This window comes from Pediculus humanus, genomic scaffold, assembly GCF_000006295.1.
Source record: "Pediculus humanus corporis 1103172107751 genomic scaffold, whole genome shotgun sequence".
NCBI lineage: Eukaryota > Metazoa > Arthropoda > Insecta > Psocodea > Pediculidae > Pediculus > Pediculus humanus.
Genome location: NW_002987351.1, coordinates 97,793 through 114,327, shown reverse-complemented (window position 1 = coordinate 114,327; position 16,535 = coordinate 97,793). Strand labels below are relative to the sequence as shown.

General features: G+C 28.3%; 2 protein-coding genes across 2 annotated transcripts; one reads left to right on the top strand and one right to left on the bottom strand.

Annotated features, from left to right (window-relative positions):
- Window positions 1-1,813: 1,813 nt before the first annotated feature.
- Window positions 1,814-4,588, top strand: Phum_PHUM343800 (uncharacterized protein; the record flags this gene model as incomplete). Its single annotated transcript, XM_002427719.1, has 6 exons — window positions 1,814-1,818; window positions 1,903-2,065; window positions 2,142-2,360; window positions 2,443-2,709; window positions 2,779-3,672; window positions 3,764-4,588. 6 exons carry the CDS (start codon window positions 1,814-1,816, stop codon window positions 4,586-4,588), a joined length of 2,373 nt encoding a protein of 790 aa, XP_002427764.1.
- A 2,235-nt stretch (window positions 4,589-6,823) lies between these two features.
- Window positions 6,824-13,366, bottom strand: Phum_PHUM343790 (Rho GTPase activating protein, putative; the record flags this gene model as incomplete). The annotated part of the gene is made up of 12 exons (XM_002427718.1): window positions 6,824-6,995; window positions 7,071-7,176; window positions 7,267-7,405; window positions 7,504-7,679; window positions 7,761-7,904; window positions 8,128-8,428; window positions 8,554-8,767; window positions 8,853-9,118; window positions 9,415-9,609; window positions 9,700-11,309; window positions 12,658-12,833; window positions 12,954-13,366. The coding sequence occupies 12 exons, from the start codon at window positions 13,364-13,366 to the stop codon at window positions 6,824-6,826; spliced, it is 3,912 nt and encodes a 1,303-aa protein (XP_002427763.1).
- Window positions 13,367-16,535: the final 3,169 nt, after the last annotated feature.

Genomic DNA, 16,535 nt, shown 5'->3' with positions numbered 1-16,535 from the left:
GATTTAATTGTAAAAGGAATTAAATACTGACACTATTATTATTATTATTATCATACGTATTATTAATAAGCTTCGAAAAAAAAAAAAAAAAAAAAAAAAACTTATTGCAAAAAAAAAATCCCTTCTTTGCATTATTATAAGAGGAGGGGATATATATGAGAATAAATAAGGCCAATGAAAGCTCGTTTTGTATCATTGTTACTCAAGTATTCGAATATTTATACATATTTTTTTTTTTTTTTTTTATTAAATTGTTGCATTTTCAAATGATTGTTTAATTATTGTATTATATTATCTGAATTTGTTTTTTTTTTTTTTTTTTTTTTTTAAATATTATTATTATTAATATTTGCCTTTGGATAAATAATTAATATATATTTTTTTTTGTTATATCATATATGTGAGGATATATATTATAAAAATGGGCTCGCTTTTTTTAGAATTGAGTAAACAGGAAAGTTTACTGAAATTGATGGAAGAAAGAGGGTAATTATTATTATTATTATTATTTTTTTTTTTAAACACCTTTTTCACTTCTAAAAGGAAAAATATAAAATTATTTGAATGTTTGGATTAGGGGGTATTAATTATTGATTTGTTCATGAAGTACCTGATCTGCCTGTTTGTATTAATAATGAAAATAATTATTATTATTAAAGACAAGTGGTAAATACTTTTATATACTTAATAAAGCTTAAAATTTTTTACTATTTATAAAAATGTTTGAAATTTATATGGTTGTTTTGCTTTTTTGTGGGAAATAAAAAATTTTCATAAATATTTGTCTGTTGTAGTGTTGTTATGAAAAACAGTGAATTTGAATTAAATTTTATATTTTTATGTAACAAATTTTTAATATTAATCGATGAATTCAATTCATATTATTTAGATATTATATTAAAATTTTTGTGAAAGTGAAATATAATTAAAATTATAAAATACAATCAAAATGGCGATTTAAGCGTCTATATCTCAAACAATTATTTCAAAATCGATTAGTTTTTATTTATTAATTTTTAATTAACGTATCTCCTTAAAAATGGTAAAAAATATTTAAGAACATCAACTTTTTTTTTGTTTTTTTAAGTTAATTTATATTAAACGATAGTTTAAATAAAAAAAAAAAAGAAAAATTAATATGTTAAACAAATGAGCGTTTTTGAGCTTACCGTATACATTTATGCTTATTATTTTTTATTAAATTTTGAAAATATTTTACGAATTTAGTTGCTAAAAAGTTTTATTTACGAAAAACGAATAAAATTTTTCTTATCGGACATTATTATTAATATATTTTAATAAAATAATTAACGATTTTTGTTTAATTATAATCCGTTTGAAAAATGTCTGATGAAATTTGAATGTGTGAAAACAATATGGCGGCTAATTTATAAAATGCGTTTTACATTTTATTAAAATTTTTTTAAAAGTTAATGATTAATTATTATTTTATTTTATATTATTTTTTTACAAAAGGTTTCGAATTAAATAAAACAAATACTGATCGTATTTAATTTTACCGTACTAATAATATTATTTATTGTTGTAAAATATTTGTCTGGTAAATATTTATTTATTGTTATTAATTAAATATCAAACAAAAACGAAAATTTTCAATAATAATAACATCATGGCGTATGAATATCGCGTGTACTTAGTATTCAAAATAACCGAATAGTTGGCATATTTTCATATGAAATAACTCCTCTGCCCCCCCTTTTTTTTTTTCTCTGCCCTGTAGAAAAAAATTTTTGTTGGGCAAAAAAAAAATGGCGTCGGTTTTCTTTAACCACCACTTTATAATAAAAATTTAATGGCGTTATATTTGCACAAATGAAATTTTTGTTCGTTGAATTCAATTAGTTCTTCAATTTTACGATATTTTTTTTTTTTTTATTATAGATTTACCCTCTGTCAACAAAATGGACAAAGAACCTATGGGGGACCTCCACCCAATTGGGGTACTAAGCCGCCACCAAGTAGAGATTGTGAAGTTTTTATTGGACGACTTCCTAGAATGTGTTTCGAAGATGAATTGATTCCATTATTTGCTAGCATGGGAGAGGTATTATGGTGTTGTTTTCCAAAAAAAAAAAAAAAAAATCTATTCCATAATACCCATATCGTTATTTTTATTACAGCTTTATGAATTTAGATTGATGTTGGATTTTTCTGGAACGAATCGCGGGTATGCTTATGCTCATTATACGACACCAGAAGGTGCTTTAAGAGCAATCAAATGTCTTAACAAATACGAAATAAGACCGGGTCATTTAATTGGAGTACTTAAAAGTAAAAATAATTGTAGGCTGTTGTTTGGAAATATTAAATCCGGCGTTCAGATAAAAAATTTCTCCGATGTAAATAAACATTATTATTATTATATTTAATAATTTAAAATTTTTTAAATGACATGTTTCATATATTTTTATTTTATTTTAGTTTATTCGAAACGCTACTGAACAAGTATTAAACGTCATCATGTTTGAAAAATTCAGCGAATTAAAATCAACAGATTACAGGATATCATCCGAAGTTGAAGAAGCTTTTTTGGGAAGGGTATTGAAAAACGAAGGAAAATTTGCTATTGTAGAATATGAAAATCACAAAGCGGCTGCTGTTGCCAGAAGGGTATTGATTCCTAAATATGGTCATATATTGGCAATTGATTGGGCAGTACCACCTCGAGATAGAAAACGCATCATAAGTGTTGGTATCCCTTTCAATAACAATTCTACAATCATTTTATAAATTTTCAATAATTTTTTTAAATTTTAGAGTAACGAATCAACGACTTCCAACGGTTCTCAAACAAATTCATCAAATCAAATGATATTCGATTCAAATATTTTATCACCCATGAAAGTCTGTACTAAAATTCGTCCAGTTCCTGAATTGATTGTCGAGCCTTCGATAATGGATGACGTACCTTTCATGCACAAATCATTTTTCAACATTGTTAAATATTTCAAATATCAAATAAGCTTGTGTTTGTACATAAGCACCGATCGTTTGGAAATCCCACTTTTTATATGTAAAGAAATCGAAAGGAAAATTGTTAATCGTATAACGAATTTAAAAAACTGCAGCGAAGCCATACAGTTGATATTTAATTATTTTTCATGGTATAATGAAAAAAAAAATTTTGTCATCGATTACGAGGTTCAAGGCCTTTTGCAAGAAGTTAAACTTTACTCTGACGTTTTCGTACAATACGTTATGAAAAGATTTCAAATGCCTCAAAATCAAATTTTACCAGAAGAAGAATATTATTCTTACACTTTACCACTTAACCTCAGCATATTATTTAAAATTATTTTAAGAGGTAGCACGGAACGACAATTAAAAATTTCCGGCATAACGAAAGGTTTAAATTGGCTCACTGGTGTCATGAAAAGCAACGAACTCAGATTGAAATATTTTATAGAAGAAGTCATGGCTCAAATGGCAAAAGAACAACCTTCGGCTGTTGAAAAATCTTGCGCTTTGGCCAAATCAATATTTTTAAATGCCATAACATCAAATTCTCAAACTCAAAATTGTTACGGATCATCTCGAGATGATATTCATCAGCAAATATTAAATTATAAAATGGATGATAAAAATTATCAATGTAGTAACGGATTGGAATCGAAGAGTATAATTTTACCATCCGCCATGGAAACGAAAAACGTGAGTTTTATAATTATTATTATTATTATTATTATTTATAATTTTTGCACAGATTTCTAAACGTTTTGTTTTTTTTTTCTCTTGACTATAGCAAACGACGGATATTGATTTTCCAAACAATTCAACGACTTCCGATAATTCGATAAAAATATTACCACCGGTACCTTTACTAATAATAAAACCTTCGATAATGAACAATCCAACGTGCATGTCAAGAGTTTTCTTTTGCGCCATAGCATTTTTCAAACACATGTTGAGAATTTGTGCAAATACGTACATATGGCAAATGAACATACCGCAACAGATATATCGAGAAATCGAAATTAAAATAATCGATAGAATATCGAATATGGAAAATTGCAGCGAAGGAGTACAATTGATGATAAATTATTTTTCATGGTGGATAGAAAGAAGACAGGGTAAAAGTTCAAAGGAAATCCACGTTATTTTATCCGAAATAAAACTTTATTCAAATTCGTTCGTACAATTCGTATGGAACAAAACTCTCAATTCCAACGTGGACGTGATCAATTCTGATAATTATTATTGTAATGCGTTACCCTTGAAATTATCATTGCTTCATCAAATATGTCTCATATACAACAGCGGACAACCTTATAGATACGTCGTTTACATAACGAAAGGTTTAGCATGGCTAGATGAAATCATTGAGAAAGGAAGTAAAGAATGTAAAGCTTTAATATCGGAATTGAGTAGATTCATATTGGAATTAAATTCGGATTCGTACGAATGGGCTAAATTAAAAGGTAAATCAATTATTAACGAAATTATTAATCCCGACATATTGTTCGACGTACATAATAAATATTCGGATTATAATATTTTATCAAATCAAATCAAATCCATTTATTTTAACGATTATGATATTATGGATTCTAAAAATTTTAATATTTAATTTTTTTACTTATTAACCATCACAATAATAACAATAGATACCGTTAATAATTAATTGTTTAAAAAAAAAAGAAAAAAAAAAAAGAAATGAAATCTATTTTTTTAAAGGGGGCGGGGCTGGGGCGGGGCGAGGGAGGAGGAGGCGGAGGCGAGACTTATAATTGCACAACCCAGATCATTGAGAAATTTAAAAAACTGTATTGAATTGAATTTTTTTTTTTTATTTTGGTAGTGAATTTTTTTCCCCTGAAATTTTTTTACTATTATTATTATTATTATCGTAACATGAAATCTATTTTTATTATCATTATTATTATTATTATTATTAATCATTAATTAATTTTTTTTAATTTTTCACAAATACTAATAATAATTTTAAATAAAATCAAAACAATCATTAGCAGTTAATCATTATCATCATAATAATTATCATTATTATTCTTTTTTATTAAATAAAAGTTATGAAATCAAATAATAATAATAATTTTTAACCCCCAAAAATATTAATTAATTAAATAATCATAGTTATGTTTAAGGAATATTTGATTCATAACTTTTTTTTTTCTATTTTTTATTATTTTTTTTTTATGAATAAAATATATATAATAAAAGCAATAATTGTTACTTTTTAAATAAATAAATAAATAAAAGTTAATAAATTTTCAATTAATAGTATTTTTTTTATTATTAATTATTATTATTATTATTTTTGTGTGTTATCAAACATTTTTTTTATTAGTTAACAAAAAAAAACAATCACTATAATAATGATAAGGGAATTTTTTTTTTTTTTTGAATTATTTTATTGTGTATTATTTTGTTAAGTATTAATAATAATAGGAAAAACGATGATAATAATAATAATTACGTAATGGTTTTTAATATTACTGTTAAATTATGTATCGATTTTTTTTTTTTTATTATACATTTACATATATATATATATTTAAAGTGAGCAGGATTACGTTCATCAATTATTATCATTATTATTAACGGTTACAAATATGAAAAATGAAATGATGATAAAATAATAATAATAATAGTTTTTTTATTAATTAATTAATGAATTCGCATTTCTTTTTTTATTATAATTATTTTTAGTAATTAAATTTAACCGGAAGGAATTTATTCCCATGTATTTTCTTTCTCTGTGTCTCTCTTTACCCCTCCCCCCATTCGTTTTAATTATATTTTACAAGTTTTTTTTATAGATTTAGATTTAAGATTAATGTAACCAATTTATTATTATTATTATTATTAAAAAATTTTTTATTGTTTTCACGATTGATTTAATTTTTAAATTTTATTTTTATTATTATTAATATTATTATTATTATTAATACGATTGATAGTAATTTTTTGGCTTTTAAATAATATTATCGTTATTTAATAATAATAATTAAAAAAAAAAATAAATAAATTTATTATTAATTATTAACAGTATTATTATTTTCGTTTTCTCATTTAAACCTCCTACGTCACATTCTTTCCTGTTCGCGGTAACATTTCTCATTTAAATACTTATCAGTAATACTTATTGCCGCTATGTTGATTCCTTCATCGCCACGAACCCCCCCCCCCTACGCCTCCCCAAAAAAAATAAAAAAAAATTTATGTATATATATGTATATATATATATTTATATATTCTCTTTACATTTTAAATTTTTTTATCGACAAAAAAAAAAGGCACTTACAAATTATATATATATTTTTTAAAAATTAATAATTTATTATAAATTATTAATTAACACGTATATTTATTTATTTATTTATTTATTTTTTTTTTCCGATTAAAAATACTAAATTTTATTATTATCATTATCAATTATTATTAATACATAAATTTTTTTTTTCCTATAAATTAATTTTTTATCAACGATTTAAAGCAATAATATATATATATATATATAAAAATATATATTTTTTAACAGGACGAAGTTTAGTTTTTTATTATTATCATTATTATTATCAATTAATTAATTAATTAAATATAAAATCTATTGATTTCATTCGATATTATTCATTTCGATTATACGATCGATCGATAAATCGATTATTGATCCGTCCGCACGTTTTCACACGATAACAAATAATTTAAATAACACGAAAATTATTATTAATAATAATAATAATAATAATTGTATTTTATCGAGAGTAGTTGGTACTACTTACTACTTCGACTCTTACTGCTGCTACTATCACCACTGCTACCATCACTGGTACCACCACTGCTACTACGTGAATATTTCTTGATATTCTTTTAAAAGGCATTCGATGACGACGTTTTGTTGCATTAGTTCCAACGCCATGTTTGCCGATTCTTGTTCGGGCCACATCAAAGTCGGTCCGAAAACTATCGCCAAATTATTTATGTTCATCCTGTTGAATTTGTGATATTCTTTGACCCTGTAAACGTCGTTTAAACGATACGATTAATCGATATCGAAAAAAAAAATAATAATAATAAACTTTCTCTCTCACCTAAGCAAATGTTGTAGTAAAAATTTTAAAGTGTCGTAATTGGGCGTCGGTAAACTTTTGACTATTTTCTGAAAATCTTTGATTCTCTCTTTTCTCCCTTGCTTATCTGGAAATTTTTTGAATTATTAAATAATTGAATGAATGAATAAACACGTTCTAAGCACGGTTAGCAGGTATCAGGTACCAGGGGTCTTACCCGTCGCCAAAAGAGCCGGTTCCAATTGTTTGGAAGGTATGAGCGGCTCTTTCAATTCCCGGAAAAATAATTTCAATGATCCCGTTAAAACGTGTACGTCTTCTTCGTCTTTCATTATGTTGAGATTATTTTGATCCACCTTGGAAAAAAAAAAAATGATAATGATAATAATAATAATAATAATAATTTTCTAAATCCTTTTTTCTTTTTTTTTTCCAACGGATTCCGATTTATTACCTCCAGTCTTATTTTTTGTACTTGCGACAAATTTCCCGAAGCCCTGTACAAACCATCAGTCTTCATATTTTCTTCTTTGCTTTCGATGCATTCGATGCATTTTTCGACAAACACGGGAACACGTGGATTTCTATTCTTTGTTATTTGTTCCAACGAACAACCGAACACGGGCTCGTCTAAACAACAAAATGAAAATTATTATTATTATTATTATTATTATTAGGATACGAAAGGGATAAGAAAATATTTTTGTTTACCCTTCCATATTCCTTTTTTCTTGAGGGAATCAACGGTGGGTCTCCTAATGAAAAACTTTTTCAATTTTGCTTTTATTTTATTTTGACGATCTTCCGACGTAGAACTAAGATCCTCCATGCTACCCGTGTTATCCTTCGTTCTCACTGGAATAAAAAACAAATAATAATAATGATGATGATAATGTCAATTTTTGTGAAATGTCATTTCCTTTCCTATTATTATTATTATTCGTTGTTCGCTAGGGTGATTAACCTTGACATTTACATCAATGTTAACGTTTATCATCTATCTATCTATCTAACTATCTGGAAGGAGGTGTCGTCGCCAAAGGGGCGAAATGCAAAAAAAAAAAAAAAAAAAATGAACCTTTTAATGATTTCGTTCGACCGACGACTTTGGACGGAGAACTTAAATCGAACAATGGCGAACTGCTCGACGGCGGTGGTGGCGGATTTAATTCCGGTGGTAAATTCTGTATGACCAAAGATATTTCTTTGAACCATTCGTCTGCTTCCGCCGTTTTTTCCGTTTGTATCAAAACGTCCGTATTGTCCGAACAACTTATCTTATAAACATTTTTCCTACTCGATATTTTATCACCCTTTTCGATTAAGGCTCCTTGTAAATTAAGGCACATGTGATTGTTGCTTACGCCGACGACATTTTTCTATTAGAAAAAAAAAAGAAAAAGGAAAAAAGAAGTCGTTGTTGTTGTTTTCCCTCTCCGTCTCCCTCTCCCACCCCCCCCCATCTTGTCGAATCACCCGTCAATCGACGGGCAAGATACTTTACCATATTTTGAAAGGATTTAGCATCTTTGAAGAAAAACAAATAGGATTCTGTTAATACGGCAAATGCTGGAGTCCAATTTTTCCGCAGCTTTTTACCATTTTCCGATATTTTCGTCTTATTTAAAACTCCAAAGTAAATAATTTCCCCGTAAATTTTCGTGAGATCTCTAGGCATGGAAAATGCTTTGTTTCCATTATTGGCGGGTATGTCAAACCTGAAAGTACAAGAAAAGAAGATTCAACATTTTCCATTAGCAATCTTTTGTCGTCGTCGTCGTCGTCGTTCTTTTGCCTTCTTACTTGGGTTCAATAAGCATGGATTGAGCTTTTGACGATCGGACAGATGCTGATATTCGATTGTTTTTATCGCCATCTTTGCTCTGTCTTAATTTCGTCTCGTTTTCGTGAGGTATAATAGCACTTTCTGTCGCGGACCTTTGAATCGAATAATTAAATTCCGGTTTTGAATTTTCACTAATAGAATAATCCGGTAATGCCCACAGAGATTTTTTTGATGTTTCTTCGAAAAAGTATGCTCTTTCTTCCGAATCGAAAGATAATATCCACTGAAAAGAAAAGGAAAACTATGAAATCAAATCGAATTCCGAAAGGGTACAAATCAATTTTTTCACTAAGGGCTGGAAGCCTAAAAAATTATAATTTTCATTTTTATAACTAAATTTTAAACATATGTATATGCAGGTGGTAGTAGGTACGGATTCAGGTATCTATTGAGCGCAGTATGAAATACTAAAATGATTAATTAATGTGCCGCACACGATTCGAATACATATGTATATACATTGTCTGGGGAGACTGGGTTAACTTCCAACCCCTAAGCAACTTGTTGTTAAATCTCTACCTCGTCATCCTCCGAAAGAACAATACCACGAATTTTCGCCATCCAATCGCACACGTCACTTCTAACGCTATTTCTATCACGTAGTCTATCGAATCTTCTTCTTCCACGACATCTGCTTTCGGTTAAAGAATCACGAAAAAAGTCTAAAGATTTCGATCGGAAGATTTTATCATTCACTCTTGATTTGTCGTGAAACTTTTTTAATAAACTCGTTTCACTCACACTTTTTTGAAAATTTCCAAATTTTCCTACTCCTCCCCCTCCTTCTCCTCCTCCAACAACAACTTTAACTTCTTCATTTTCTTTTTTATTCTCGACACGCGTTTCGTTCGGGAAAATTTTACCGGAATAACTCGACTTTAAAGTGGAATCAGAATCGGAAAAATTACTTTCGACCGTCGAACAATAACTTAATGGCCTGTAATCGTGATAATCATTATGAATTTCATTGTCTTCTCGACGCTCATCATTCTCATCTTGGGATGATAATTCCCACGTGAGAGATGTCAGAGAATCATTTTCGTTACACCAGGAGGTATGGAGGACACCGGAGGCAGGTGTAGCCCCCGATTCGCTGTATTCGCTATCAAAATCCGAAAAACTATTATTATCATCGCTCGTTATTGAAATTTTATCAAACGTTTCGCTTTCCGACTTTAATTTTCCAGAATCTTCGGTAAATTTATCATTTGAATCTGATAAAATAACTTGAAGACTAGTTTTGTGCGTTTTCGTCGTCGTACTCGTATCGGCTACCGTTTTAGAAGATGAAATAGATGGCACAGTTTCACATTCCTGATACTTATTATCATTATTATTATTACCGCACAAACTTTCACTTTCTTCGCGAGATTGTAAATATTTTTCCATGTACTCGTTCGATGATTGCTTTACATTTTCGTATTGAGAAAAACTTTCGGTTCGCGAAACGCAAGTTTCCGTCGCACTTTCCCATGAAATTCTTCTATCACCATCGTCATCGTCGACGCCATTTTTCCAATATTTACCACTTCTATCGTTTGCTCCTTTAGGAGAAATGGATTTTCCCTCCAAAATGACAGGTTCGTTTAAATTTTCATAATCGTTTTCCCAATCTATGATGACGTCTTCTCTGAGTTTAACGGTTTTAAGCTCCGACAAATATTCAACATTTTTATTTAAAAATTTCGATTTTAAAAACGTTTCGACTTTTTTTTGACTTTCCGCGTCGATCATTTCCCTCGACAATTTATCGAATATTTTTTTCAAATTAACATTTGACATTTCGTTGGCGAGAAACGATTCTTTTGTTGAACGCTTACTGAGTTGCGCAGGTAACGCGTTTGGAATATCTTTAACGCAATATTCGACGATGTCATTTGATTTATCCAAAAAAGGTCCTTTCGATTCTAAAGGCATGCAACGTCGTCGTAGTCTTCGAGTTTTGGATGATTCCGTTACTCGTTGCATCATCAACAATTCATTTATTTCAAATTCCAATTCTGGAGTAGGCAAAGGAAACGGAAGTGGTTTCGCAGTGACATTATCATCGACAACATCTTCATTGTTCATTTCGAATTTCAATACATCGTATGGTAATAATAATAAATTTGATTTTTCACCGCTTTCCACTTTGTCATTTGAAAAATGATCCGAACATGTACTCGAATCCGCGTTGTTGTTGTTGTTTGTTATCGTTTTTGTGATTTTTCCCGCGATTTCTTTTCCTTTGACACTATTATAATTTAATTTTTTCGCATGTCTTCTTCTACGCGGCGTTACAAAACGGCAACGATTCCATTGAGTCGTTTTACGCTTTTTACGTTTCGGTGGTACCGGAGGTTTATCCGCCGATATGCCAACGTTTAAAAAACCGCTAAAATCGGGTTTATGAGGCGTTAATAAACCAGGTAAGTCTTTGTCACGATAATAATAATAATGATGATGATGATGATGATGATGATAATTGGTCGGCGATTCTGAGTTTTTCACATCGTTAGTTTTTCCTTTGCCTATATTTTCATCGCATTTTCGAATCATTCTATTTTCAAAATCGAAAATTTCTTTTCTCACATTTTTCAATATTTCCCCAAACAAATCTTCTTCTTCTTCTTCTTTTTTTTCCAATGAAAATCTATCATTTTCTATCGAATCTAAGATTTTGAAAAAATTTTAATTTTAACTTTTTTTAAAAAATTTTATCAAATAATAATAGTAATAATAATAATAATAATTTTTTATCCATTCGTTTTCATTTAAAATCATCAAATTCTACACGATTGCGCAGTCCATTTAAAGTTTGAAAAGGGCTTTGACATGAAGAATTAATGAAACTCTGCTGATAAAAAATTTTTTTTTTGATAATAACCGAGAAATCAATGTTGAGAAATGTTAACGAAAAAAACAAAATTTTTTTCCTCTCTTTTTCTCTTTTTTTAGGCAATAATAATAATAAAAACTAGGGGGAAAAAAAAAACAAATTTTTTTCGTAAACAATTTTCCTCTGTCTGATCTTTTTTTAAAGAGTTATATTAGAAACAATACATAACAAGAGCGAATTAATTATTACCGCAACGAAACAAAAAAAAAACAACGTCATCATCATCATTATTATTATTACTAACTTAAAATGTAAATATTTGCTCGTAGTCTAAAAATGCACAAAAAATTTTTTATTTTTTTTTTTGCGTAACAATTAACATAACGAATGTTTAATGTTAAATTTCTGTAGTTCCTCACATGAATATTAAACGGCCCCCCTTCATTTTCTGGCATAATGCCCTCATCATCATTCTTCTACTACTACACGCTCACGTTAATAGTAAATAATAATAATAATAATAATAATAATAATAATAATAATAATAATAATAATAAGATAAAATCAATTTTTAAGGTATCACCGTCGCTCACATACTAATAATACTATTTTTTTTTTTTTTTTGTTTACAATTTTCTTAATTTCCTTTCCCACCGTAACCCCCCCCCCCCAGTCGAATTTTTCACGCCGTATTATTTATACAATTCGCATTTTATTTTTGTACGTTTCGTTCGTTAACACGCACCGTGTAAAAAAAATAAAAATAATAATAATAATAGTAAAAAAACACAAAAAAAAAAAAAAAAAAAAAAAAAAATTCGTTTTACCTACGACGTGGACTGCGCAAAACACTAACATTTTTCACAAATAGACAAAAACTAATAACAATTTAAATAATATTTATTATTATTATTATTATTATTATTATTATTATTATTATTTACCGTTTAACCAAGTCCAAACGCTTTCTCGTATGTGTCTATCTCGATAACTCGCTAATAGATTACTCATGAACGCGTCAGTCTTTCCGTTTTCTTTTTCCTCCCGAACGAATTCGCCAAAGTCTTTTCCATAAATGATGTCACTTAAATTTAATATAGTTTTTATCATTTTTAATTTGCTACGAAGCCAATTAAAATGAATTATACGATCGGTTTCGTCCTTTACACGAAACCAAACATCATCATCATCATCGCCATCGTCGCCATCGTCGTCTCCGCCATTTTTTTTTAATTTACACAATAATATATATTCGAGAATGTTTTTAAGAGAACTACGACGATCTTGCATCTTTGAAAATTTTCTCATAGGCCAAGTCGGACATTCGGATTTCGAAAAAAAATCTTTCGCGAAAATCACATCGTCGAAAACAATTTCTTCTGCTAATGGCGATGATAATGATGATGATTTATTTGTTTCGATAACTTTTTCATCGTTTGTTTCCTCGCCTCGTTTTGTTTTGAAATCGTTTCGATCTACGTTATCGTATATCGATTCGTTCGATGAATTTTCTTCTTCGTTTTTCCAAACCCGATGATAATAATGATATTTCCATTCGATACCGTAATCGTAATAATCTTCGGCCGTGTAACGAATATCTTGCAACCAACAAGCAACGTTCACCGGAATACAATGAAATACTTTTGATGTCATTTTTTTTACGTATAAATAAAAAAAATTTCACTCTCGCTACTACTATTATTGTTTTTACAATCTTAGCGTGATGGCATTCAATTATTTTTTATACTGATTTTTACCCCTTCCCTCCCCTTCCTTCTTTCCTTTCCCTTAAAAAATTCCTTAATTCGTTTGACGAATTAAATGAAACGAATCGAACCAAAACGAATCATCATCATCATCATGAACTTTATTTTTTTTCGTATACTAAATGAAATTAAAACAATATATTTAACCCAAAACACTCGTTAAAGCTGAGACAAAACTACAAAAAAAAAGCAGAATAAAACATTTTTTGATAATTTTTTTCTTTTATTCTGTTTCCTTTCTACCCACCATCGAATCGATCTAACAATAAATTTTTTTCGTGTCTTTAATCTTACTCGAATGATTTTTAATAAAAAAAAAATTCTATTATATATATTAATTACCTTTTCAACTTAAAAACAACAAATTCTAACAAATGCCAACACGATCAATTTAAATTTTTTTTTTCATTCCCCCCCCCAAAAAAAAAATATTTGCGTCAAATCACACACACACAAAATGGTATAAATCATATAAACAATTAAACGTCAATTGTCACTTAAGTTAAAAAAAACTTAATTGAAAACAAAACAAAAACAAAAACGAAAACGAAACGAAAAAATTTAGTTCAAACTTTCGTAAACTCTTTACAAGAACACTGCGAAAACAACATGACCTGAATATTTAAAAAACAACAACACACGAAAATATTCAAATTCCGATTTAAATTTAAATCGGGAAATTTAAAAAAAAAAAAAAAAAAAAAAAATGTGTATATCATTTATCACGAATAAAAAACCGCCATTTCCGGTTCTTTTTAAAAATACGACGAAATAATTTTTTTTTTTTTACCACATTTTCCGACAGCAAAATCTTTTTTTTTTTTTTTGATTAATTTTTGATTTTATTTTAAAAACTTTTTTCCACTGGAAAAATTATTGACGCGAGGAAAGAGAGAGAGAGAGAGAGAGAAAGAGAGAGAGAGAGAGAGAAAAGAAGAAATTCCAGTCCTCTCACCGTCACACACATACGCACAATCCTTTTTATCCTTTTTACAACTTTCCCCCCCCCCCCACAAAAAAAAAGGAAATCAAAACAAACAACAGGTTTGAAACTATCGTTTCGAAATTTTCCCCTTTTTTTTTATTTTAAAAAGATGCCTAATCGTCAGAGAACGTCGCATACATTTCGATCAATTTAAAATTCAAAAAAAAAAAAAATTTTCCACATAAATAAACTTTTTTATTTTTTATTTGTTTTTAAAAATTACATGAACCGAACCGACCACCACCACCCGATAAACTTACACGGGTAAACGATCACTACAACTACTACTACTACTACAGATGATGATGATGATGATGATGATGATGGCGACTCCTCTTCTTTTACATAATTTAATATCGTTGAGCTTAAATGAATCTTTATGAATCTAACCTCTTATAACTCTCTCTCTCTCTCTCTCTCTCTCTCTCTCTCTCTCTCTCTCTAAATCTATGATTCATTCTTTTATTATTAATTATTAAACTAAAAAAAATTCTTTTTCTTTCTTTTTTTTTTTTTTTTTTTTTTTTAATTACTCTCTTTAAATTTTTTGTAAAATCTCCTTCTTCGATAATAATAATGATGATGTTATGTGCATGCGCGATCCTTACTCTCTTTTTAATAAACTCGATTAAAAAAAAAAAAATTATCAACAGGAGAGAAACGACATCGTTTTTGAAAACAGGTACCCATCTAAATCTAAATAGAGTGCGAATATGAGTAAACAGGTACGTTTAAACGTGTTACCCCCCCCCCCCGCAGATTGTCACATTTCTTAAATATTACAAACTTTCAGTAAAAAAAAAAAAAAAAAAAATTGACATTACACAACCATACTTGAAACGTGATTTAATTTCAAAAACCTTGAAAAATACCGCAAATATTTAAATAATAATAATAATAATAATAATAATAATAATAATAATAATAATGCGAAAAGTAAAACTTGGAGAAAAAAAAGTTTTTCAGACTTTTTTTTTTTTTAAAAAAAAAAACATTTTCATCTCATCAAAAACGATCAATTAAAATTATTATTATTAATTTTCTTATTAAACTTTAAACTCTTTTATTTTATTTTATTTTCGTTTTCAAAAATCTTTTATAAATTTACCACGCTTTTTTTTCCATCCCTCCCCCCCCCCCAAAAAAAAAAAACCTCATTAAAAAAAAAAAAAGGGAAAAAGTGAAAGAGAATCATTTTCCGTGACAAATTTCGCAAATTGAATTTATTTTTTTTTTTTTTTTTAAAGGAGCTTACATATATATTTTTTTTCCTTTTACGTCGTCACATACGAGGTAGGTAGGTGGGGAGGAGAGGGAAAATCGTGTGCGTTTTTAAATCAGTTTTCATCATTTTTTCCTCCAAAAAAAAAAAAAACATTTTAAACCTATCCCTTCCCTTCCCTTCCCTCTCGATTTCCACCATTAAAAATTCATTAAAAGTCGTGACGTTGTTTCCTTTCCTCTCACACGTTCAAATCAAAAAAAAAAATTTTTAATTATTTAGAAAGAAATGAAACAAAAAAGCAGAAGAAAAAGCAGAAAAAAATGAGAAAAAATGAAAGAAACGACTCTCAAGATTTAACCACATTTTAACAGTTCTTTTTTTTTTTTACTCAAATAATTTAAAGAAATTTTTTTCACCCCGAGGTTAATTGACACAGAATTTCATTCATGAAAATAATAATAGTAATAATGATAATAATAATAATAATACTAAACGACAAATATTACTTAATTACACGATGACATCCAAATTTAAGCCGGTTTTTCTAAAAAAAAAACGTGCTCACGCGCACTCCCTCATTTTTTTCTCTCACATACTACATAGGTGTGTACGCACATGCGTTCGTTCGTAAAAACGCGCGTACGCAACACGCGCACAATTATTATTATTCATTTCCGAGACCATCATAACTTTATAAATGATAATAAAAACAAAAACAAAAAAAAAAAATTATAATTAAATTTCCGCCTGTTTTTATAAAAAGTCGCTTTTTGAAATGATGAATGAAATCATTTGTTAGAATTTCTTGTTAAAATTTCAATTTTGAATTTTTCTCAACAAAATAAC